Source organism: Sebastes fasciatus, chromosome 23 (genome assembly GCF_043250625.1).
Source record: "Sebastes fasciatus isolate fSebFas1 chromosome 23, fSebFas1.pri, whole genome shotgun sequence".
In the NCBI taxonomy this organism is placed as follows: Eukaryota; Metazoa; Chordata; class Actinopteri; order Perciformes; family Sebastidae; genus Sebastes; species Sebastes fasciatus.
The window spans coordinates 14,434,242-14,461,065 of NC_133817.1; the positions used below are offsets into that span (position 1 = coordinate 14,434,242).

A 26,824-nucleotide genomic window follows, 5' to 3' on the forward strand; every position below is an offset into this window, starting at 1 on the left:
AGACAAAGCCCTCAAATATGTTTGGTCCATGGAGAAGTGTCATATGCTATACAAATTGTAAAGCCCTCTGGGACAAACATGGGATTCTTTCCCAGATAAATAACTGAACTTGACATAATGCCCACATGATCATAATCTCATCAACGAGAGCACCGCCAGACGGAAATCATTCTGTCTAAAACGACTCTTAAATATTTGTCTATCAGTAACACAACACAAATGTCTTAATGCAACGATATTTAAACATTTATTTATGTGTTTCATATCAATATTTTCGAATAACACAATAGTCAGTAGTTGGAGCACATGCCAATGTCATATCAGTATCTCATCAACAACTGCCTACATACATTAGCACCTTTCATATGGAGGTCAATCAGGTGGGGGAAAAAAACAAACACAAATCCGAGGAGGTCCCTTTACAGAGTTCTGAGAGGTCTTGGTAATGGTGTTTTACTGTTGCAACAGATATTTGATCTTTGGAACAGAAACATCTGTATACAGACAGTATATATATCTGACTTTATAACCCACAACAGCCGAGACGAGACTTATCACCTCTACAGTGTGGTGGCAACAAGGCCACTCATTGTTCCAGAGGTAATAACTACAGGAGAAGGGAGGGCAAGTGATAGATTAGGCGGTGAACACAACATAGTCTTTGCCTCTAGCTGTCACAAAGGTCAACTTCTTCACTGTAGAGAATGAAACCTGTGTGTGTGTCTGGGAAAGGATGAAAACAAGTCTTAAATTCACAGAAAATAATGTTTGATAATGTTAAAAATCACATATATTCTTCAAGATAAACAGCTGATTTTGATGTATTGCAAAGATTCTGTAGCATATAGTTAGAATATCACATACATGTAGTGTATGACCAGTGCCAACCACTAGGTGGAGTTATACATTCAGGGATCTGGCAACAATTTTTTACTTTTTCTTCATCGTTTGTAGCCATACACTTAATTTTTTTAATAACTGCCGTTCAACATTCAGTGCTGCCATTTTTCAGGAATATAGACATTAACTACAAATATAAAGATATTAAACTAGATTTAATTTGATGCCATTTTATCACAGTGCATTGTCATCTCCCTTTTTAAGATTTCAGGCACAGAATTAAAACATAAATCATTTACCAGCAGGATTGTGAAAGAGGCACGTTGTGTTTTACAAAATATACAACCAGAAATTACCTTTTTTTGTGAGCAGGGACACCAGTGTAAACTGTGCCAATACTTAGCTTACTCAAGTACTGGGGGAAAAAAACACTAATATATAAATCTCTGCGCAGTGAAAACATAATTTGGATCATAAGTTGAACAGAGCGGAATGCATTATGACGTCCCTTTCTTTTGTCCTGCTCAAACTAAAGCATGCATCTAAGCCGATGACATAAAGACATGTTGTAGGCCGAGATCACAGTCAGGTATCGGAAATGTAGAAGCCTGGATTGAAGGCATTTTTTAGCCTCGTTGGTCAGTGGCACAATTTGTTTCCGACTGCAATGTGGGGTGATCTGGAACGCATCTGTGTGTGCACTTGGCTTAGATCACCAGGTCAAGAGTTCAAGATTCAGAGAGGTCGAAGGTCAGGTGTTCCGTCTGCCTGTTGAAGATGGTGTGTTTGGGAGCCTTGGTGTACTCAGTACGGCTCCATCTTGATCCTTCTGTACAAGCAGCTGGTGAACACCATCCCACAGATCTGAAAACAGGAAGTGTTAGGGGTCAAAAAAGTGCTGCTCCGTGTCACCGTGGAAGACTGCAGACGGACGCTATTGACCGTGGGGACAGAGAGGTTAAAGGTGATGACGGGGGGGTTAGAGAGCGCTGGAGAAGTATGGAGCTGGTTACTATGGGGATGTGCAGGAGTGAAGCAGCCAGTATTGCAGCAGCAACATGTGTGTGTGCGCAGGCTTGCTCAAGCAGATAGGAAATTAAGCACTGAGGACGGGGGGGTGAAAAAGACGATTCATGCACAAATATTCATCTTAGTGGTTCATTTTCTTCACAACAAAAAGGCTCCAAAAAGTAAACTTAACTCCAAATAATCTGGTGACAAAGCAACATAAAGTGATGTTGTAATGGCTAATAAATCCAATAACTTGTTTATTGCATTCTGCATCAGAAAGCAGGGCCATCACTTCAGCCTTGATGCTCATTTTGACTACAGAAAATCATGTTAATGTTACCAATTTCACAAAACCACATTTATTAACAGTCAGCTCAAGAAAAAAATTAGACTCTAGTTGCATTGTCCCTGACGCTTAACTGCTGGACTGTTGGTTCAAAAGTCTCCAACTGTGTAACTACATGCTTCAGCTGGTGTTGATGTAATAAAGAGAAATTAGAAATAATTGAAAGATAAGAGGGGGTCAGGTTTTTAACACCTTATTCCAATTAGGGCTGTCAAAGTTAATGTGATAATAAGGCGTTAACACAAATTGGTTTTAACGCCATTAATTTCTTTGACACATTAACGCAATTTGCGATTTTTAGGTGATAGCGGGCTCAGTTTAAGAGCTAGAGTGCAGATACTGGTATCATATGAAACTAGAAAACCTAATGAATCCATTGGTACCAACTGTCATACTAGCTTGTCGTGAAGGAGGCTTTGGCGAAGGGAAAACTGGCATGGCCATTTTCAAAGGAGTCCCTTGATCTCTGACCTCGAGATATATGAATGAAAATGTGTTCTATGGGTACCCACGAGTCTCCCCTTTACAGACATGCCCGCTTTATGATAATCACATGCAGTTTGGGACAAGTCATAGTCAAGTCAGCACACTGACACACTGACAGCTGTTGTTGCCTGTTGGGCTTGAGTTTGCCATGTTATGATTTGAGCTTCTTTTTCTATGCTAAATGCAGTACCTGTGAGGGTTTCTGGACAATATCTGTCATTGTTTCCTGTCATTAATAGATTTCCAATAATTAAGAAATACATACATTTGCATATAGCAAGCATATTTGTCCACTCCCATGTTGATAAGAGTATTAAATACTTGACAAATCTCCCTTTAAGGTACATTTTGAACAGATAAAAAAAAATGTGATTCATTTGCATTGATTAATTATGGACAATCATTAAATGTTTTAATTGACTGACAGTCCTAGAAATTAGAAAAAATTTAAAGAAGAAAGGGGTCAGGTTTTTAACACTATATTCCAATAGTCAGGTCCTATTAAACAAAACGGTGTTGTGTACAAATCCTGCTGTTTCAAATTTATCTGGAGGTTTCTACATTTCTACAGACACGTGATCTGATGCTGTAATCTGTAAAACAGATTAGGTAGTATATGCAGCACTTTAAAGAATCCAGATTTACAGAAGCACTATACTATACTATACTAAACTACTGTAGAAAAAGGTCCAAAAATAAAGTAAGAACAGCAGGAACAGATATTGACCTGCGCTGCTGGGCCTGCCAGGCTTGATGGATAAACACACAAGTGCCCAGATTCAATCTTTTGAGTCTCTGAAAGCCCTCTGAGAAAGCTTTATCGAGCCGAGCCGGCTCATCACAATCCCTCTTCAGGCTACTTTTTTTTTTGTTTTCACTTCTCCGCCACCACCAGTGACGGATATGTAGAAACACGATATTTTGGCTCGGAGAACCATGACATGAGAGGGAGAGTGAGAAAAACAGCCTCCTTTCGTTTTCTTGAAGCCTGATTTCAGAAGACAGGGAGTATTGACACAACGAAGCAACACAAGTAAACAGTGTCGGAATAAAAAATAAAGAAGCAGCATAAGTATACGGTGCATTACCTCAACATCATTGTGCAAAAGCAAGTTTTGATTAATCAAGCCATTCTCATGAGTGTGTTTGATTTTTATCAGCCACAATTATCACAACATACAGAGCAGCTATCTGCAATACACAGCCAAAAGCCAGGCAACTGCATGCTTCACACTCAGCCGAAGACCATGTAAGAACATAAATATGTTCATTTAGTAGCCCACAGATTTCACATTTAACACAGAGCGGACCATCGCACAAGGACAAGCATGCAGTCAGATATCAGATTTCCACAATGCCTTCCAACCTTGCCGTCTCTCCGGGTTGATTAAACCACAAAGTTGCTCTAGAGCTAAATCACAACGTGCCGAAGTCCTCTTCCTCTTCTTTATAGAGCAGATAAATAAAGCCGGCTGTCAACACTGCCCCGGCCAGCTACAGTAACACCACACACACAAAGACAAACAAAGACAAACAAAGACGCACAGTACAATTCACCATAGTGAATAGGTTAGTGTGGTAACACGAGACACACGTGTAGGATTTCAACACATCTACATGATTTCAGTCAGTTTGTCAGTTTACTAGAGACAGGAAGGTGTACCAACATTAAGACAGACTGAACAGTTGACAAAGACGAGACGTACAGCAAGCCTTGAAGTACAAAAGGAAAGCAAACGTGCTTGGATTGAAACGTGTTAGATCACACTACACAGGTACAGTAGAGGTCTTAAGTCAGCACGACGTCTGGCCTTATTCTTAGTTTCCGTGTTCCCGATTAAAACCGTTCAGCCGGAACAGCATGTAAAATCATATCAGTCATACAAATAGCACTTGAAGGAATCAATGCAGGTTTGTTTGGTCTCAAGTTTCCCTCAAGTTAATTTACAAAGAGATGGTGCAGAGCTACAGCAGAGAATTATCAAAAAGCACCCCCCCTATATGTACGCCTCCTTGGCCTCTGTAAGGCTTAAAAGCTCGAGTCCATCTTTGGCTGGGACAAATCAAATAACAGGAATGGAAAAAAAATAAAATAAAATAAAATCAAATAATGATGACTGAGACTAGAGGGAGATGAAAAGAAATGTCCATTTAGAGGTCGTTGACCTGCGATGGTACATTTCCAGTAATGGAAAGATTAAAACACGTCTGTCTGGGTTTATTCAACAAAGGGGATTTGTACACAAAAGGTAAGGTAAGGTAAGGCAGTATCTATTTTCTGGGCTTATATAAAGCACCTTTTACTGCAGAATAGTATACTGCTTCTCCCAACAGCCATCTGAACTCATATTTTCCTTACCTGCAGACAAGCCACTCCTATTCCCACAGCGCCGATGACCAACAGGTGGTCGGCCAGAAACTGCTCCAGCTTCGTGATGCAACCGCCCTGCAGAGTCAAAAGGCTGAAAGTTAAAAATCATATAATAGATAATGCATACCGTTGTACAGATACCCATTACGCTTCCACACCCTTAAAAGCTTGCTTTGCCTGCATTTTTTTCATGGCTAACTGCCAAATTGTTGCAGCGAAGAAGAAGACAACGACATCCTGCATGGAACATTTATTAATGTGTACTCACTGCTCATTTATCCTGAGTACATTTTCAGACCACTTTTACCTATTTCCCCCCCGAACAGTATATAAATATAGTGTGTAATATCATGTGGACGTGTTTTGTTGAATTCTGAGGGTACATCTTCACGTTTTATGCCTTTGCACATCAACAAGAGCGGGAACTGTACTGTAGGGTTTGACACGAGACGGTGGAAAAACTTAAAACCTTATATTTTATTCATTTCCAGAGAGCTCATTTTATCAGAGAAAAGCTTCAAACTACAGTGTTTTTCTCTGTTTCTGTCACTACTTTAGTTCACAACGGAAATATCAGGACATGGGAAAATCTGAAAAGTACTCTCGTGATATTGTCTTATGGCAGCGAGCAATATCCAGTGAACCTTTTTGTTCCGTTTCCCTAAATGTTAGACTGAATATGGTGCTTGCAATTTAGCTTTTCTTGTCCCCGAGAAGTGTGTAGTCCACTGACCTCCACCTTGTAGATGTTGGAGGGGTGGTCTCTCTTGCCGCAGTGAGGGGTGATGGTCTTACAGCAGCTGTCAGGCACCACCCTGTCTTCTGCCTGCTTCGACGAAATGTACACACTCACCATCCAATCATGGGAGTTGTTGCTGCCGCAGCATTTGAACTGGAGGGACAGAAAGGAGAGGTTTGATTTCATGATGTCACAAATTATTCTTATTTTTTAAGGTTTAACTCTACTGGTTACTGGTTCTCCTTGTTCTCAGGGACTCTGGTTATTTCACTTGTCATTTTGGGGAACAATACTTTGAGCAAACCCCAATAACACAGAAGCTATAAGCAATTTCTTCTACTGAATCTCAGCGTAATTCAAAACTACATATATGGTAGCTGCAGACTGAGTCATGGAAAACAAACATATAACAAAAGTGCTTGACCATGCTAGTTAAAGAAAAAGTGCAGCATATAATGTTACATAAACCAAACAAAGCCTTAGAGGCTTTTGTAAAAAATAGAGTCCATACGTCCTGTTGCAGTCTGTCCACGGCTAATGTGATGGCCTCCCTCCCTGGCTGGGCGTAGTTATCTGTCATAGTCTGGTTGAGATGCTGCTTCAGCTCCTCACTCAGCTGGAAATGAGGAACACAGAGAGAGACAGCAGACGAACACAGTGAGAAAACAGTGTGCGTGAGCCAGAGAAGGTGGGGGAGGTATTTATGGAAAAGAACAAATTTGGTTTTTGTAACCAGGAGCTCTGCTTCATTTATTACACATGGAAACACATTAAATGCAACTAGAATCAGCGCCTCGCGGTCGTATGCCTCCGAGTTAAGTTGCATTTTTACATCCATATCTGTACCAAAAGTCATCACTTAGTTTTATCCTGTTAGACATTTGTGTGAAATTGTCATAATCAGCATATGAATTCTTGAGTTATGGCCAAAAAACGTGTTTTGTGAGGTCACGGTGACCTTTGACCACCAAAATCTAATCAGTTCATCCTTGAATCCAAGTGGATGTTTGTGCCAGATGTAATTAAATTCCACCTTGAGATATCGCATTGATGAGAATGGGAAGGATCAGTGGGCTACCTCCGGGGTCTGAAAAGTGAAGCCAATGCAGAAGTGCCTTAAACTTGCATTCTTTCTAATAGCCAGCAGGGGGCGACTCCTCTGGTTGCAAAAAGAAGTCAGATTGTATAGAAGTCTATGAGAAAATGAGCCTACTTCTCACTTGATTTATTACCTCAGTAAACATTGTAAACATGAGTTTATGGTCCCATTTAGAGTCAAATAGACCATAAAGCAGGGGATGCTTTAGGGCGTGGCTATCTTGTGATTGACAGGTCGCTACCACGGCGTTGTCCGGTCTGGGAGTTGTCCATGTTTTCGTCTTACAACTTTAACTCTTTCACAGTGCGTTTTCAGTTCATGAAAGTTAATTGTAGCATTTTCGGTTGTTTAAAAAATGTCTTATTCGGCGTGCGGCCCCGAAAACATAATGCTGTCGCCGGGCGCAGAGGCATAAAGATGTGCAGGAGCAAAGACTAAAAAGGTGAAAGAGTGTTGAAGTGATAAGCTTGACAAAAGTGAAAGAGTGGGTGGATTAGGACAAGATAGACGGGTAGTAACTCCCACGCTAGAGAGCTGCGATTTCAGATGAAAAATACCTTGCAAAAAATAGACTTTAAATATAGCCTTTGATGTGTGTACGTGTGCATCCACGCACACACACACACACACACAGGAGCTACAACGAGAAACAGAGAGGGAGGATGAGAGCCCTTATCTTTAAAGTGATTCTATCCTGTGCTGAACCCTTTTCCATTATAATAAATCTCTGAGCTTGCAGATGGCACGGTGCTCTTTGCAGTCCTGGCTGTCTGACAGGCCGATGTTTGTGAGATAACAGGATCCTCAGAACGGTGTGTTAGATAAACTCCAGACACTGAACATAACGCGCGGTGCAGGTGGCAAAACCCACAAAAGGAAGAGCGGCAAAAAAAAGCAAAGCGAAAAGATCTACTGTAGATTCCCCCAGTGACTCATCATCATCTATGCCCTTTGAGACGGAACAAAGACCACTGGGAAACTTTTTCACACGGGGGAAAAAAATGATGAGGCATAAAGTCAGCTGATAGCACTAAAAACAGAGAGTTACATGAGCCAAAATACAAACAAATGAGGGTATCCATGTAGATTCATTGCTAGACACATGGCATTGCTAACATCCTCAAAAGTATAATGATGCCCTGGAGTCCCTGCAGAGCAACTGTTCACAGATAGACTAATCAAGAGGTAAGTTAACACCTCCCTGAAGAAGAAAAAACTCTTTTTAGTCTCTCTTTTACAACACTGTTTAAGGGGTTTCATTACAGAGCTTTAACTATTCTGCAGAAAGTGCTGCCCCTTCGACAAACACCCAGAGGGCCGACACAATCTGTAACACTCGAACAAAAGCAATTCAAACATTCGCTCAGCAAAAGAACACCCTCACTGCCTACATCCTATATTTATATCCACTTGGGCTGGGACGATACACCCATCTTCCGATTCAATACTATCACAATACTAAGGTGCCGATTCAATATGTACTGCGATTTTACAAGTATTGCAATTCTACAAGTATTGCGATTTGACATTACGATTTATTGCTTTTTTTAATACTAGACCATCGGGAAAAGTTGAATCATACACTTCTAGGGACTTTTAATTTGGAAAATATCTAAATTGATACAGTAAAAATGTTTGATTTTCAGCACGTATGTAGTCAGAGATGTCCTGAAGTCACATATATCAGTCATTGTCAGGCATTATTTATAAAAAAAACAATTTCCAGCTACCCAAAAATCAAAGAATAAAGACATTTCCCTCACAAATTAGTGGTATTATCTATTTAAATTATAAAAGGACATGTAATGTTTTATACTTCTGGTGAATACAATCCAATCAATCTCGTATTTTGAACATACAGTTCCCTTTGTTAACACCCTATTTTGAAAACCGGACGTAGTCACGTGTGTATACTTCGGCTAACTTCATCAAGTCCGTCTCTAGCTCTTCCCGTCAGCTCCGTTCTCTTTATACATCCACGGTCAGCTCCATCGGGGCCGTTTGAATGCAATCAACATAAACGTCAGTGTATGGGTGCTCTACAGTTGTAGAGTCGGCTGATTTGACCATAGAGCTGAGAGTGACGGCTGGCTTAACCGCACGTTTCCTGCAAAACGATAACGTTTCCTGTCCATGACAGAGTTAGCACGCAGCTTTTGCCATGACGTCTAGCTCTGCTTTTCCTGACAATGTGTGAAACCCAAAGTGTTTCCATACTTTACTGGATGTGTAGTGTTTACCACGCTGGAGGTCGTATCTGCAGGTTCTGCCAGTTTCTGCTTGCTACGGTCGGCCGGCTACTGTTTATTTTGAATGACGGATACAGAACGGATATGATGTCGCAGACTACAACAATAAAAGCAGTAACTTCCTTCTACCTCTACATAGACTGAAATGAAGCAAATATATTGATTCTGGCCTTAAAAAAATAATTTAAAAAGTGTAAAAAAAATAAGTAGGTGAATAAATTTTTTTCCCCCACCCCTACTATCCACTACCAAAAATATAAGAATAGTTTCACTTACCCTCTGGTAGTAGACATAAGCCAGTACTCCAGCCACCAGTTCAATCAAGAAGATCAGCAGCAGGCCGAAGAAATACTGTGAATGAGAAACGGGACAGAGAGAGAGGGAGAGGGAGAGGGAGACGGAGAGGGAGAGGGAGAGGGAGAGGGAGAGGGAGAGGGAGAGGGAGAGAGAGAGAGAGAGAGAGAGAGAGAGAGAGTACAGGAGGAAGCAATTCATTAAATTAGACAAAACGTCCCCTTCATCCAGACATTTCAGCTTCATACTCATCAGATCAGTTCTCTTCTGGCCTAACTTGTTTGAGAAAGTTGCTCACGCTAGTGACGGCTCAACAAAAAACTTCCATCAACTGTCGCTGCGCTGCATCTGTCACTTCTAACACAGATGGAGAGGCTGCCCAAAAAAAAAGAGACAAACCAGAAATCAATTTGACGGGCAGTCGAATCAAATTTCTCTCGGGTGTCTTTTTAAAAAAGAGCCCTCCGCGCTGCTTGAAACCAGTTTCCATTATGTATCATAATTAACTTCTCAGCAAAAAACTAAATTAAGGACAACAATAAACATTAATTTTTTATTCTTCGGGAAAACAAAGGAATATATTGGATCAGACATCAGATTAGTGTTACTAAAAGTAAAGATCAATACCTCAGCAGCTAAAAACTAAAATGTCAATTAAAAAATAAACACCGGTGAGCTTTATCCTTTATGATATTATGTACTGAAACGCAGAGTTATGTAAACTGTGCAGCGAACAGATCGCCCACTCATTTAGGGTGCTCAGACAAGACGGCTGCAGAATGAGCGAGATCACAACTACAGCTTTTCTCAAGCTAAAATAACACAACTTTTCATAAAGTGGTTCACATAGCCCCCACACGAACGTGGGCCGTGCCATGTAATGCAAAACACGCACACAACTAATTAGGCCCACCTGTCGCTAGTCGCAGAGCGGGACAACATTTTGACAGCATGCGACGGCGCTGCTTCACTCACAAAGACCGTTAGAGATAGAGAGACAGATGCTGCTACCCAGCCTGCGTGACTCTGGAAACAAAGTGATGGCAAACTACTGGTCAAACAACCACAATCATCTCACTGAATTAATATCTAAGACACTGTTCTCTGCTGTTTTTTGCAGTAAATGCCGAAAACGCAGCCAGCTCGGTATCTCTTGGTTACAAGATTTCAAAATAACACTTCAGTCTCTGTGCGCCTGCTGCCCACACAAAAAACTTCACCCCTTCTTTACACACACATGCTGGCATTGCTCATTAATCTCCCAAAACGGATCTATAAATAGCACGTCAATACAGCTGGTATTCACTCAAAATGAAACCACAGACTCCAAATCCTCTATACATCAACCTCTTCACTCCTGCAAGCCCCCTTTGTCTCGCCTATTGCTTCATCCATCAACGGCAGATAGATGGACCTATAAATAGTCCTGCGGCAGTGAACGTTAACCTCTCCCGCCTGCTTCCCTCCCGCTGGGCCCTGTCTCTGTAAAAAATAATGAGGACAGTAAGGTCCCTGTCAGAGCCATTTGTCAGCATCCAGTGATAAGACCTTAGTCCAGATAGAGAATGGATGAGTTCCATGTTATGTAGTTGCACAGGAGAAAGCAAATCTTCGCGTACATGTGGGCGAGCATCTAGCTTCTCAATGTAGACGTACCAGCATCGGCATTGTTGCCCACATGATCCTTCAAATGATGTAACTTATGAGACAGTACGGCTGCACAGTATTTTAAACATGAGCCGACCTTTCTGTATCAGAATGTTTGATCAATGTTTTGTGTGAAATTGTCATAATTAGTATATGAATTCTTGAGTTACGGCCCAAAACATTGTTGTTCGAGGTCATGGTGACCTTTGACCACCAAATTCTAATCAGTTCATCTTCGAGTCAAAGTGGACATTTGTGCCAAAGTGGAAGAAATTCCCTCACGGCGATCCTGAGGTATGGCGTTCATGACAATAGGACGGACATACGAGGTATGAATTGTCTCTTTTCGTCAACATTGAAGATGCAGCCAACTTGTTTTGATTAATCTTCAGGGCGCATACAGCATGCAACCAAAACGGCCACACTCTGGAGCCCTGAACTTCACTGACATTGTCGATGGACAACACGGACCAGAGGTTCCACGCTTACGTTCAGTGTGAGCACCCACGTCGTGGACATTCGACTCATCCGTACAGTGTGAGCATAAAAGTCTGATGATGATGGTGCTGTTTCATTCATCTTTAGGAGGTAAATCTGATATTAATTTCAAGTCATATCTGCCAAAGGACAGGGCGATATGATAATTCCGTCTCCAGCCTAGATGGCTTTGGACCAAGGCACAGTTGAGTTGATTTAGTTTCACTCACTCACACACATTTAATAGCTTCCCAGTAAAAACTGCAGGCTTCTATTGCTGGCCACTGTTCAGTTGCAGTGCAGCTACTTACTCAAGGGTATTTTAGAAGCAACTCTTACCTTCTCAGAGATCACAACCCTCTTTTTACATTTGTAAAGACACATCTTAAATAGTAAAAAACATGTGCAAACAAAATGTAATAGGCATGAAAAAAATGTGAAGATTTGAAGACACTATTGTGAATCTGTCAAAATTCACATTCCACCATCACATACATACTAAATACCATCTACCCCACACCTTTACACCATCCATCGGTCCCTCGTCTCACCGTGGACAGACAGCTTTTCTGCTCCCGGATGACAGCGCAACAGCCCAAGAAGCCCGTAACCACCACCAGGCCTCCGGCCAGGATGAGGATATATGCTGAGACAGCAAAAGTGCTGGAGGCCAGCAGACTCAAGTAGTCACTCTTCTCCACCAGCGTCCAGACTCCCACGCCCAAAACAGCTGCTCCGCCCACCTGGAAGAGAAGGGAGAGAGGGAGAGAGGTGGTGGGGGTTAAAACCATATTAGAATATAAAGATAAAGAAAGAGATACTATATAACTGAAATGGGTGTAGCAAAAGCTTTCAGAGAAGGAAAGTTATGAGTCATGAAATGGAGAAAGAGGAGATATGATGACTTGAAAAGAGAAAGAAAATATTGTGGAAATATTTCAATTCAACCATTAAGAAAGACAAATAACAGACAAACAAGTATAGCGCTTTGCAGGACAGGAAGTGACAAATAGGAAGCGAGTTCAATGCCATTAGATGAGTCACAACATGCAACAACATGAGAGGACAGCGGGTGAGTGAAAGGAGACAAAAGAGAGAAAATAGAAAGAGAAAGCACAAAGACATAAAGAATAACAGCCATAGGAGCCGTGGGACTTCAAAGGTCAAGTCGGGGCATAATGACCACTTCCTTACAAACAGTCCTGGATAACAGACCCAGAGTGGCGTCCGCGATCTGTTCCTCTCATCAGTTTCAAAGGCGGACGGAGAGGAAATGCCTCAGAGAGGCGCTCCCATTCATCCTCCCATTCCATTTCCGTTAAAAGCAAGATTCCACAAACTCACGACAACACATGCCCAGCCAAGGAGGACCACTTGGATAAACAGGGGTCTGAGGGAGATGACTCCTCCCAAACTACAGCACATTTAGGAGGACTTTTATTGTATTTTTTAACAAGTAAGATATGCAAGTTCCATTGAATTATAAGAAATTCACATATCTTTAAAATGTTTTAAACCGGGGCACCGATTATGCTTATTTTCAGGTGCATACTAATTTTGGGTTTCTACTAGAACATGTTTACATGCTTTAATGTTCAAAAAACGCTCTATTTTTCTAGCTTTTATTTTCTTATTTTTCTTTATTAAAACTAGCCGCTAGTGTGTGACTTAGTGACATCACCACGTCACGAAAGAAAAGGCGACACGTTTCAGGCAGTTCAGACTTTGGGCTTCGTAACTTTGCAGACCTTTTACATGCAGAAAAAACTATATAACACACTAAAGGAAAGGGAAAAAGCAAAAAAGCATAATAGGTCCCCTTTAAAAAAAACCTAAATACTTAAAACTGCCATGGCTTGGGCTAGGCATACGAAGCCATAGCATTTTACCAAATCCGAATCCAGTATCAAAACCACTTATTGAATACAAATCCCTTAAAATCCTATTTAGTAGGCATGCATAAATCCAATCCGCTACGACCATATCAAAGTGGATGGATTTGATTTATTTATTTATTTATTTACGAACAGCAATGTCCTGATAAACGACGTACTGCCCCCAAGAATGGTGCATGATATAATGGTGCACAAAAAATAAATGATGTGAGGAAAATATGGAGTAGAGCCTGTGGCCCAAAGAGGAGAATACATTTCCTCAAGGGATGAATTTTAAGGTGGTGACAGAGCTTTAACCCAAGTCTGATGGTAAAGGTTGATCCCTCTTTTCTCTTTAACCTCTCCCACACACAGATCCGTCTCTCTATCTACTATTCTCTTTGCCTCAGACTTTGAGAAGGTTTCAAAGTAACCCCAGACACTCTGTACAGTAGCAGTAGGCGCATACACTTTTAGCAATGAATTGCAGTATCATAAAGTGTGGTGCCAGAGAGCGGGTCTGACACGCTGCTCCCCGCCGTACACTGACTAGCCCTAAATAATCTATGACTCACTTTGGGCCAAGTCCATCGCTCAGCCTTTCCAGACTCACAACTCTCCTTAATCCTCTCCCTGTTTCTACATGGCTCCTTCCCTCTAATGTCTGCAGTTTTAAAAAGGAACATTGAAGCAAAATTATGATTTCTCTTTCACCAAAACATCTTTAGTGAGATTTAGCGCTAATAACTGTACTTGTCTCTATTAAAAAATATATAACTTATTGATATTTACAGTCACTGTGAGACCAGTCAATGTTATTGCGATGCATTGGGTGCTAAAAGAGGTTGAATTCAAAGCTTATTTAATGCAGTTTGAGCACCGCATTGCGAGTAAACACAAGGGAATATGTGACAGAGTGTAACCATCGTAACAGTTTTTTCTTATAAGGTTTTTGTGAGTGTAGGTTGCTTAAAAAGACAACTACATTTACAGCTCTTACTTACCCAGAAGAGAAAGTTGAAGACAAAGAGCAGGTACTTGAGACACACCGTCAGCCAGTCCTCCTGGTCATCTTTATAAACCGCCGACATCTTCCTTCCTCCAGTTCAATCCTGAAATAAAAAAAAAAATTCTCATTTTACAGCAAAAAGTTTGGGATTTATGCTTGAAATAGTTTTCACGATAACAAAACTTGAACATACTGCTCAGCAAAAGCACCGTAAAGTTTATCAGATTAATAGAGTTTGATAACTGCAACGCTGTAGTTGAATGATGAGCCTCACACTTTCCTGACTGAGCTCAATTAATCCCAAAACCAAGGCACTAGCAGAATAAAACAATACACACATGATGCATTGACTGCAAATCCCCCAAAAATGTATAAACTGGCTGGTTACAAAGTATTCTAAAGACGTTTAAAGATGTTTATATTCCCCATATAACCCAGAATGCAAAGTCAGAATATAACTGAATTTCTTTCCTTCTGATAATACTCAAGTTTTGCTACCTAAAATGCCTTAGTCATTAACTGAGGAAAAAGGAAATTGAAATGGAATAAAAGCATAACACAGCAACACACACATATACTGACACTGACAGGTAACTGCAGCTGTCCAAATTAAAACGTACTCGTGTCAAGACTCAGCTTATTGTCATTTGACAGCATAAAATGTGTGCCAGAGCAAGTGAGAGTAATCAGAGGGATTCTGCTTGCCAAAGGGATACAGCTGCCCTAACAAACTTGTCACAGCAAAAGCAACATCTCAGCAGCAACATCGAGTCCCCCCTCCTCTCAGCATTCACAGTTTGCATGCTTTACCAAGTCAAATACGCGACAAAATAAAATGACTCATGCTGTTGTCACATTTGTGCACATAACTCCCAGCTGATCACACAGTAGTATCAAGTAACAAATCTCTACGGATATTTGAGTGCGACTGAAAAAACTTGAATCATACTAACGAGCTAAAGTCACATTTCTGTCACTACATTTTAACTGCGAAAATGTAATGACAGAAATTTGGACTATTTTCTATTTGAAACTTACTATCAAGGTCTCCATTTGGGTACATCTTACTAGTTGTTAAGTGTAGAGCTGCAACGATTAATCGATAAACTATTTTGATAATCAATTAATCGGTTTGAGTAATATTTTAAAAGGTCCCATATTGTAAAAAGTAAGATTTTCATGTCTTTTATATTATAAAGCAGGTTTAAGTTCTATATAAATACTGTGAAAGTATCGAAGCGCTCAATATACAGAGAAATACACACAGCTCGTATTCAGAAATTGTGCGTTTGAAACAAGCCGTTAGGATTTCTGTCCATTTGTGATGTCACAAATATACAATATTTAGACCATTACACGGTTTTAAACATAAACATTCTAAATGTGTCCCAGTTTATTCCTGGTTGAAATGTATGTGAATGACATCAACTAACAGGAAGTAAACATGCACCCAAACTGTTGCCAAGCAACGCAATTCTGTTGCAATTCCGTTGAAATGCACTAAAACGGAGCATTTCAGATGGAGGGTAAATACAGGTATATTCAACCAGACAGTATGAGGAAAATAAAGTTTTTTTTTAACATTACAGCATGTAAACATGTTCTAGTAGAAACACAAAATACAAGTATGATCCTCAAAATGAGCATAATATGGGACCTTTAAGAAAAAAAATTCTCTGATTCGAGCATCTTAAATGTGAATATTTTGAGGTTTCTTTACTCCTCTATGAGAGTAAACTGAATATCTTTGAGTTGTGGACAAAACAAGACAGTTCAGGACATCATCTTGGACTTTTGGAAACACTGATCCACATTTTCTGACATTTTATATACCAAAATAACAAATCCATTAATCGAGAAAATAATCAATTAAAATCAATCTACAATGAAAATAATTGTTAGTCGCAGCCCTAGTTAAGTGATGCAACATCCAAGTTCACAATATCTCCTCTTTTTATAGCCACAAACCACACCTTTCAATTATTCATAGGACCAAACAGTCCATAAACCTTTGAATCATTAAGTGAGTTGAGCACAGTTCCAGTTCTGTAAATAAAAGGCCATGGGGTGGGAAGCACTTAGACCCATACAATTGATCCACACAGTATCCTTCAACCAAAGGAAATAGTCGGTGCAGGATCGGTGTTTGTTGACCAGGGAGTCAGACACCAGCATGAGTCCAATAACAGTCTGAAACAGTCAGGGTAAGTCATATTTGTCTGGGATGGAAAGTATTGGATTACTCATGACTTAACCAGGTCTATTCTTCAGTGTGGTACACAAACAACTTAGTGGCCTCAGGGTTGGTTCGTTCAAATTACAAAAGAAAACTTTTTTTTCTCTCTACTGGCACCAAGCCATGCAGAATATTTTGAGAAACTATATCTGCCCAGGCACAATGGAAGTGAATAGAGTTTCATATGACGTGCATTAAGAAAGAAAATCAACAGTGACATCTATTACCATAAAGTTTATCAATTTATGTCAAATTAATTCATTGATGGCTACATTTATTTAAAATATTTTGCTACATTTCATGACATTCATTTATGGAATAAGTGATTTATTGATTGATTGATTTAATTTGACCATCTCCATGGCTAAATAGAACTAGATGTATTTGACTACTTGAGGTTAGTTTGGGGGTAAATCAACCCTTTAAAGTTATAGAAACCATGCAGATTAGCATGAGTGAAAAAAACAAAAAAAAAACATAACATTTTTTTTAATAGCTACAGGATGCGTTCACTGGCAATGTCAGATAGCGTAAACTATGGTTTCTTCTAGGAATAATACACCCTACCTCGGAGATTTCGGACTTTGACCACTGCAAATGTCCTTGAGTGTCACAAACAGCCCATAGCTCAGGCGAACATGCGTCCTTTTACCGTTTAGGACAAACTTTTCTTGCCTCCCTTTTCTCAGGATACTCGAGCATCCTGAGAAAACACACATCCCTCCACCTGTGTCGTTGATGCGCAGGACAAAGTTGAACCCCATTACCATCGACAAACTAACGTTTTTATCTCGTAGCTGAGAACATACTCACCAGGCCGTGTAGTGAAGATTAAATAGCCTCGTTTTGTTGCTATTCCCCTTCAAATCACAGAGTACGCAGCTGCAGCAGTGAGCGTTTTGGTCCAGTCCAGCTTGTTGCGTTCAGGGTCTCTGTCCGACAGGTTTGTGTGGTGGATGATGCCTTTGGGTGAAGCTCGTATTTTCGAAGTTCATATAAGCATTACAGGACTTTTACACTCAGAAATGAGCCTAACAAGTAAGGAACCAAGTCATATCAAGCAGTGTTTAGTTAGTTAGTTAGATAGATAGATAGATAGATAGATAGATAGATAGATAGATAGATAGATAGATAGATAGATAGATAGTAACTTTATTGATCCTGAGGGAAATTCAAGTTTCCAGCATCACGGTTCCATAGTGCAAAACATTTTAGTAAAAAGGCAGTAAAAAAGTTAGTAGTGCAAAGTACTAAAAAATATACAAGATATAAAAATACAAGGAGATGAAGAAAAACTGTTAAAACTGAATATAGTGCAGGGTAACAGCTGTGTGATACAGGACTATTGAAAAAGTGAATATAGTGCAGAAGAGACTGTTAAAAATGTATATAGTGCAGGGTAACTCCAGTAGCTTAGTCTATGAAAGTGTACTGTGTGCATTATGTGCACAATAGATCAAATATATATATATAAATAGACAAAATCACTACAAAATACTATTATTATTATTATTATTATTATTATTATTATTATATGGGGATTCTCTTATTATATTGATTTTGTTTGTCTGTTTCCTTAACAAAAAAAAGATGGAAATGTTTCCTGTACATATGTATACACAATGTTTTTTTCTTTAAATGTGAAAACTAATAAATAAAGTGGGGGAAAAAAATACAATAAATATTGACTACAATGTACAGCGAGTTCCATTTCAATCAAACTTCCCAATGATTGACTGACCGTCCCTGAAGGCAGCACAGTGTGAACTTGTGGAAAGGGTCACAATGTGAAGTGACAGAGAAGGAAATGGAGTTGCTGCTGCCCTTAAGCACAAGATAGGCTGAATACCACCGTGCCATTAACAGCATAACCTTGGTTACAATGTAACCACATACTCCCTGGAGAATTTCTCGATGAGGTGTACATGAATAAACAAAGATAAAGGAGGGAAGTAAAGCACGGACTACAGTGAACAAACATAGTGTGTTGGCTTTTTTTTGCAAGGCCAGATTGTACGTAAATGAATGTCTATTAATTGAACCCCTTACTTTGATAAATCTAATTATGAATTCCAGTCAAGACTAACAATACATCTTCAAATTGCTCTTCATTATGTAAAGACGACTACGAATTGACTGAACAGAGCGCCACTGTGACCCCAAAGGAGGAGATATTAGTAAGTCATTTCAGCAGTGAGCAGATCGACATTGATTTGTTTGTCTAGACTTTGTTTGCTTTTTCTTATTCAGGAGCCACGTAGAACTCACCCACAGGACTTAAATCTATATGAGAAAAAGATTTGTGAAAGAAAAAGAAAGGTATAAGGAGAAATAAGCACACCTAACTCTTTAGAAATAATCTTCTAAATATAGTCCCTGAAAGATCTGGTCGCTGTCCCCTATTTTTTTTTATGTAATCACGATTCTTTATCACAGCAAGATGTCCTCTCGGACCAAAACAGACTCCTCGCTATGTATTTACCTCTTTTTCCACCTCAGTAACTCAATAAGCTTGCAAGCTATTAGGAGTAGATGGTGGCTGCAGGGGAGGAACTCTGCAGTGGTCACCTGGACTGGCGACAATCAGTCTACCAAAACAACATTACTTAGCAGAGGATGTCATCCATTAGGTCAAGTGTTCCCAACGTCATCCAACCAGAGCAAGAAAAAGGTACAGAATATCATAGGACAGGAATTTGGAGCCTGTCTATTTTCAATTCCCTCATATTTGCATAGGTGACACATGGAAGAACAAACAGAAATGTGGTTTCCCCCGAAAAGCCAGCTCCTTTCTATGCCTACCCAGTGCCTCTGTGTGTCCAGTCTCATTCTGCTGTAGTTAGGGCATGACTGAGCATGCATGTCAAATACAAACTAGTAAAGGGTAAAGCAAACACAGTGTGCACTGGTGTGTGCATGTGTGATTGTATGAGTGACAGAGAAGAGAAAAGGGTGTGTGTGTGTGTGTGTGTATATAAATAGAGACAAAAAAAGACTGCAGTGTTATGCATCCATTCATTTAAATTTCACATTTGCCAAGTTTTAACATCTGTTTGCTTGTATTTGTGTCTGTGTCGTTAGGTTAGACAGCTGGGTGTGTTGTCCCATGGTGAACTTTTTGCACAGAGAAGATGAGAATGTGTGAAAATAATGGGTGAATACAAAAGACATTAAACAAAAAATGATGAAAAATGGTCTTGCTTGAGAGACATTTTTAATTGAAATGACGAAATGAGACTACGCAGAGATTTAAAAGAGGCATTTTATGGGTTTTGTTTGCATAGTTAAATCAGTAGTTTTGTATAGACCAGAGGTTTTAACTCTCAGGAGTGCCCTGGAAAAAGTGCACTTAAAGTTTGAGCCACTCAGCACCAGCTTGTTGTGCCTGACCTCTTGTGGTCACACTCACCTGGAAACCACATGACCGACTGGCCTCCACAAAGAGAGTACAGCTCTATAGGTTTACAAGTTATGAAAAGATGACGAAGGCGGTGATAGCTTACAGCACAATCCAGGCAGATGATACAGCATGTCAAAAGAGATAACAAGGATCTTATCAAGAAATAGAGAACTGTCAGACCGGGCAATATCCTCTTTGCTACTCTTGTGCGTTGGATTAGGAAAAGTCAGGATGGACTAATAATAATAATCTTAGAGGAAAACCGGAGAATTTCTCGGACATGATGATAGAGGTGAAGCAGGAAATTGTCACAGTAAAAGAGAAACACTAGTGGTGATGGTATGGGATTTCTGAGAGTCAAGACTGAACAGAGAGCTGAGGAAATCTCAACAAACTGTTGGATGGATTATACTATGAAGTACAAAAGACAGTTAAAGCTTCAGTAGGCAGTATATTTTTGGCATCACAGGGCAAAAATCTCATAATAACCTTTCAGCATATTGTAATTCAAGCATTCCTATTGGCTGTGCTTGGCGACCGTTTTATAAAAAAAACTTTTTTTTAATCATATTTGCTCCAATCTCGCCGGAGCACAGCCAATTCCCTCTCAACTCTCTCAATGAAATGACCTGTGATTGGTCAAAGTCTCCCGTCACGGGCTAAATTTTCATATTATTATGAGAATAAAAGTCATAATATTATAAAGTAGTAATTTTACGTGATATTTTCTTTTTTTCTCGTAAAGTTATGACTTTATTCTTGTAATATTAGGCCTTTTTTTTCTCGTAAAGTTAGAAATTTATTCTTGTAATATCACGACTTTTTTTCTCGTAATATTTTGACTTTATTCTGGAAATCTCAGATTTTTTTTTCCCTCAATGTGGCCCTAATACTCCATCGTACATTTGCACTTTGGCCCTCACTGCATTAGACTTATATACTATATACTTAGACTATAAACTGTGTCACAATGCTCAAATGTTTTGCAGCTCCAGACAGAATTATTTATTTATTTTTTGCCTAAAATGGCTCTTTTGACAGTAAAGGTTGCTGACCCCTGACCTATACATACTCCGGTACGGTAGGTGGCGGTATGCAGATAAAAGTTGGTTTTGTAATCCGCCCATAAAAAAAGAAGAAGAAGAAGAAGCAGAAGCGCAGCTGCTTTTAGAACTTGTTACAGGTGAGAAAGATAATAATAGTTCAACTACTCCTTTTCCTTGATGTGTTTCTGGTCATACATAATGCTGAAGTTAGCTTTCGATTTGGCAGTTCAGAGGAAAGTTCAAGGAAACTGGGAAAACGGAGATTTCACTGATTGTTTTCCCACACCTACAGTATAGACCACATTGGACCAAGTCTGGGGACAGTTGCATAAACTTAGTTTAAGACTATAGTGTTGGCCTTAGACTTGTTAGGTTAGACTTAGTCTTATTAAGCTTGTCTGTTGCATAAATATTAATTAATTTGAGGTAGGAGAGTTAGCTCCCTCTCCCCCTGGCTGAGCCTGAGGTGTTCAGTTAGATGGCTTCAGTAGTTCAACTGTTTATCCATTACTTTAAGATAACTTTAAGTTAAATATTTAATCTGTTAATCCATTACTTTTAGATAACTATTTCAACTATTTACCCATTACTTTTAACCAACTTTTAGCTAACTACTGTATTTCAACTGCTTACCCATTACTTTTAGTTAAAGGGCCCATATCATGCTCATTTTCAGGTTCATACTTGTATTTTGTGTTTCTAGTAGAACATGTTTACATGCTGTAATGATAAAAAAAAAACTTTATTTTCCTCATACTGTCGGCCTGAATATGCCTGTATTTACCCTCTGTCTGAAATGCTCCGTTTTAGTGCATTTTGATGGAATTGCAACAGAATTGCGTTGCTATGCCACAGCTTGGGTCCATGTGTACTTCCTGTCAGCTGATGACATTCACGTCCACAGCAACCAGGAATAAACTGGGACACACTTAGAATGTTTACGTTTAAAATTGTGTAAAGGGTCTAAATATTGTATATTCGTGACATCACAAATGGACAGAAACCCTGACGGCTTGTTTCAAATGTAGAGTTTCTGAATACGGGCTGTGTGTGTCCCTGTAGATTGAGTGTTTCGATACTTTCACAGTATTTATATAGGACTTAAGCCTGCTTTATAATAAAAAAAACATGAAAATCTCACTTTTTTATAATATGGTACCTTTTAACTATTTCAACTATTTACCCATTACTTTTAACCAACTTTTAGCTAACTACTGTATTTCAACTGTTTATCCATTACTTTTCGCTAACATTTAGCTAACTATTTCAAATGTTTATCCATAATTGTTTGGATTGTTGTTTAGCCTCTGGGATAATGTAGTCCAGATTTGACTTGTTTTTTTTGTCTAACTATAGTGTTTTTTGTTTTTTTTAAAGGAGACCTAGTCCAATGTGGTCTAGGTGTGAGAAAAGCAGTGAAATCTCCCTTTTTGTATTTTCACAAATAGAATAAAGGTGTCACAAATTTGAAAGTGGGTTTCAGACAGCGTTAAGGCTTTACCTAAAATCCCTAACACACTTTCAGAACAGTAAGGGTTGCAAAAAAAGGAAGTTTGGTTGCTTAGCACTGTAACCCTTAAAGGGACTGTTTGTAACTTTTTAAGCGTATAAATGTACCGGGTCGGGACACATGCGCGCTCGCATATGCGCGTTCGCGTGTAGCCGCTGCCTCTCCTCCTCTGCCTGCTTGCCTTCACTCAGACAGAGCGCGCGTTCTCGCTCAGCTCGCTCCACCTCTAGACGTGAACGCGCGCTCACTCCACACTGCAGAAGAGTTAGTTTAGCTCTGAGAATATCTAGTGAATGTACAGTGGACGTTTGTGCAGAAATAACTGCTGCAGCTCCTCCAGACCAACAGAGGTTTTCCGTGTCTTGTGAAGTGACGGAGCTCTGCAGAGAGAAACGGTATTGTCTCGTTACCGACCGGGTGCCGGTGTCTCCCTGCTCTCTCCGGCTGCGGGCGGAGAGAGCAGGGAGACACGCTGCAGAGCCCCGCTGCCTCAGCCTGCACTGAGACAGGAAAAGCCAACACTAGGATCAGATCTAAATCATGTTCATGGAGAGACCTTTGTCTGGTCAGCTTAAATTACTGCTAAGCAGGTGAAATATAGAGTGATATTGTGGTTTTAGCTGACGTGTGTCGCCTCGCTGTTTTGAGCGATGCTCTTTCAGGTATATTTAGAGCGAGCAAGCGCGAGCCCGACGCTGACTTTCGTTGATTTCACGGCCACAGGTGTCGCTGTTAAGAAGCATTTCTGAAAGTTACAAATAGTCCCTTTAACTGCCAAATCAGAAGCTGTGAAACGAAAGCTAACTTCAGGGTAGTGTTTTAACAGATTATTTAGGCACTTGACTTGAATTGTATTTTTTTTTCTACTTCTTGTCCAGATATGGCAACTGCCAGCAGTCTGCTGTCAGAGGAGAAGTTCCTGTGTTCTGTCTGTCTGGATGTGTTCACTAAACCAGTTACAACGCCATGTGGACACAACTTCTGCAGTGCATGTATCCAGAAGTACTGGGATGGCAGGGACATTTACCAGTGTCCATTATGCAACAGTACATTTTCTCAAAGACCTGAACTCCGAGTCAACACTTTCATTTCTGAGTTAGCTGCTGAGTTTAAGATGTTCGCTCAAGTCAAGGACTCCACCTCAGACCCAAAACTTCGTGGAACAGCAGACGTTCTTTGTGATATCTGCTCTGAGATGAAGGAAAATGCTGTTAAATCTTGTCTGACATGTCTAGCGTCTTTCTGTGAAGAGCACCTTGAGCCACATCAGAGAGTTGCTGCTTTCAAGAGCCACACACTGTTAGACCCTGTGAAGAATCTTGATGACAGAATGTGCAAAATGCACAACAAGATAACAGAACTGTACTGCAGGACCGACCAGGCCTGCATTTGTGTCTTGTGTATCAGAACCGATCACAAGAGTCACAATGTCGTCCCGCTCGAGGAAGAATATGAAGCAGCGATGGCAAAAAAAGATGAGACGATGGCAAATATCCAAAAGATGATACAATCACGGTCCGAGAAGATAGCTGAGATTGAAAACTCGGTTGATGTCAGCCAGAGAGAAGCTGAGAAAGAGAAAGAAGCCAGTGTGCAGGTCGTCACCGACTTGATCCTCTCCATCCAGAGAAGCCAGGCCGAGCTTGTTGAGGTCATCGAGGAGAGGTACAGATCAACAAAGCAGAAGGCTGAAGGTTTTCTCACAGAACTGAGGATGGAAGTCGCTGAGCTCGAGAGCAGAAGCGAACAGCTGGAGCAGCTGTCACAGTCTGAGGATCACCATCATTTTCTCCAGAGCTTCCCAAACTTGTGCTCTCCTTTAAACAAGGACTGGGCCAACATCGGTGTTCACAGCGATCTGTGTTTCAAGGCCGTGAGAGGTGCTGTGACTCTACTGAAACAGAGAGTTGATGAAATAATGGAGGAGATTCCTGAGATCAAAATGAAAAGAATGAGAGAACATGCCGTCGACTTGACCTTTGACCCAGACACAGCATATAGCTCACTTGTCATAAACCAGGATGGAAAACAAGTGATAAATACAGGCATATGCCAGAATCTTCCCAACAATCCAAAGAGATTTGAAATGTGTTGTGAGGTTTTGGCAAAGGAGGGGTTCACAACAGGGAAGTTTTACTATGAGGTGCAAGTGAAAGGAAGTACCAAGTGGATTGTTGGAGTGGTCAGAGAGTCTGTTAATAGGAAGGAGAACATGGCTCTGTCAGTTAAAAATGGTTACTGGACCATTGATCTTGATAAGAGTAAATATAGTGCATGTACATCACCAACTGTTAAAATCACACTGAAAGAAAAGCTTGAGAAGGTGGGCATCTTTGTGGACTATAATAAGGGAGTGGTTTCGTTCTATGATGTGAATTCCAAATCGCATATCTATTCTTACACTCGCTACAACTTTACAGAGAAACTGTATCCATACTTCTGCCCTCAAGACATTGCAAATGGAGCAAACTCTGCCCCCCTCATCATAACCCCTGTACCTCAAACACACTGAGTTTGATCTTTTTTTTTCTGTGTAAAAAAAGTTTACTTTTTATGTAATCAGAACAGTGGGATCTGCATTTGCATTGATCACAGTCCCCGTAATATTCAACATCATAGCGCTACTTTTTGTGCAATCTGAGCCACCGTCTGCCATAAATCTGCATGTAACACTGTTTTTATTGTGCTTTTTACAATTGGAACTTGCAAAGCACAACTCTCCACATGAGAGATCGAAAAAGTATTTGAATAATAATTGTACATTTGTAATAAACAATCTGTCATACAGTTTACAGAAGTGTGCCTTACCAACAGAAAAAAATTAATAAATATATCAAATAAATAATAATATCAAATATATTTACCAAAAAAAAAAAAGGGGGTGGATGCATATTACCCTTGTCAGCGAACTAATTCTGCAGAGTGTCTGTCTGAATTATTTTCTACAATCAGGTGTGACTAACAAGTAAGTGGGGAACTCGTAATGAAGATGGTGGTATTCATATTTGTTAATGTTTCAGTTTCTGGTCTCGAGTTTGTTCCTTTTTTATAGACCATGGTAAAAATGAACACTGGTCTCTATTAAAACACAATAAAACTGCTTAAAGTATTGAAGAGGACATATTATGCTTATTTTCAGGTGCATACTTGTATTTTGGGTTTCTACTTTAACATGTTTACATGCTTTAATGTTAAAAAAATGCTTTACTTTTCTCATACCGGCTGTGTTGCAACACCTCTTTTCACCCTCTGTCTGGAACGCTCTGTTTGAGCTCCTGGCCCCGCCCCCTTCCGAAAAGCGTAGTCTGCTCTGATTGGTCAGCTGGCCCACTCTGTTGTGATTGGTCAACCGAACCAAACTCTCCAGACTCCGCTCTTTCTAAGTTTCTGTTTCTTTCTCTACTGTGCACTTTTCTGTAAATGTGTAGATGTAAACTAATAATACTAATGTTGCACAGTAATATTGTCAGATCCTGTTGTATTAAAATGGATGATGTTATCAATGGCATTTCTAATAATGTTATGTAATGTTACTTTATTAGGATATTGTGTTGCTCTGTCTTATTATTTTTTTAAATTGTTGAAATAAGTTTCATGCAATAAAGTGATAACATTCCTACAAAATCACGTCACACATGTTTTGCCTATCAAATCAAGACAAACTGTACATATCATATCTTTATCATAAGGAGAATTACACAAGGGGGAAAAAATACCAGTGCGTACAAATTCTTAATTTTGCTGGTTTCTGTTAATTAACGACCGCCACTGTTTGAGCAGTTTGCAGGTTCAGTGTTTTGCACAAAGACGGATAGATGTCAAGGGGTTTGACCTTGTGCAACCTCTCTATGGGATTTCTGAGGAGAGTCAAGTCTCAGACAAATGGAAAGAGAGCGTGTCAAATATAACAAAAAAAAAGGGTCAGTTTGCAACAAAGGATGAGGGAGGCTGGATGTGAATGGGATTTGGAAGGGATACCAGGAATAAATGGAAATAAGGTGTGGGAAATTCGGAGAGGGGAAATACATTTCTTAATAATTACAGGATTTTTTAATAGAATATTTTATTTTATTTCTTTCTTTCTTCTTTCTGTTTATTTATTTATTTTATTTTATTTTATTTTATTTTTAAAGACTAAGAGTAAACTTCATCCGGTTACTACACCTATACATCCTCCTGTACGGTAGGTG

General features: G+C 39.8%; 2 protein-coding genes across 8 annotated transcripts in view; one reads left to right on the plus strand and one right to left on the minus strand.

Moving 5' to 3' along the window:
* Positions 1 to 224: 224 nt before the first annotated feature.
* Positions 225 to 26,824, minus strand: part of tspan11 (tetraspanin 11) — a 48,753-nt gene continuing 22,153 nt past the window's right edge. Inside the window, exons 1-10 of one of the 6 annotated variants that reach the window (XR_012592614.1) lie at positions 18,401 to 18,437; positions 17,492 to 17,696; positions 14,438 to 14,545; positions 12,111 to 12,302; positions 9,418 to 9,492; positions 6,305 to 6,409; positions 5,788 to 5,946; positions 5,043 to 5,129; positions 4,050 to 4,177; positions 225 to 1,704 (exon numbers count right to left, since the gene is read on the minus strand). Coding sequence is in view for 2 of the 6 variants with exons in the window: in XM_074625150.1 (XP_074481251.1) it covers positions 1,645 to 1,704; positions 5,043 to 5,129; positions 5,788 to 5,946; positions 6,305 to 6,409; positions 9,418 to 9,492; positions 12,111 to 12,302; positions 14,438 to 14,524 (765 nt within the window). In the remaining 4 variants the exon portion in view is untranslated. Of the gene's footprint in view, positions 1,705 to 4,049; positions 4,178 to 5,042; positions 5,130 to 5,787; positions 5,947 to 6,304; positions 6,410 to 9,417; positions 9,493 to 12,110; positions 12,303 to 14,437; positions 14,546 to 17,491; positions 17,697 to 18,400; positions 18,438 to 26,824 lie in introns of those variants that run through there. The other 5 variants (XR_012592616.1, XR_012592613.1, XR_012592615.1 and 2 more) reach the window with 5 other exon arrangements.
* Positions 16,507 to 25,425, plus strand: LOC141761653 (E3 ubiquitin-protein ligase TRIM39-like). Of its 2 annotated transcripts, none has more exons than XM_074625148.1 (2): positions 16,507 to 16,646; positions 23,513 to 25,425. In XM_074625148.1, the coding sequence occupies exon 2, from the start codon at positions 23,515 to 23,517 to the stop codon at positions 25,144 to 25,146; it is 1,632 nt and encodes a 543-aa protein (XP_074481249.1). In that variant the 5' UTR covers positions 16,507 to 16,646; positions 23,513 to 23,514; the 3' UTR covers positions 25,147 to 25,425. The 2 variants fall into 2 exon arrangements, with proteins under 2 accessions (XP_074481249.1, XP_074481250.1); XM_074625149.1 differs by lacking the exon at positions 16,507 to 16,646 and adding an exon at positions 21,224 to 21,261.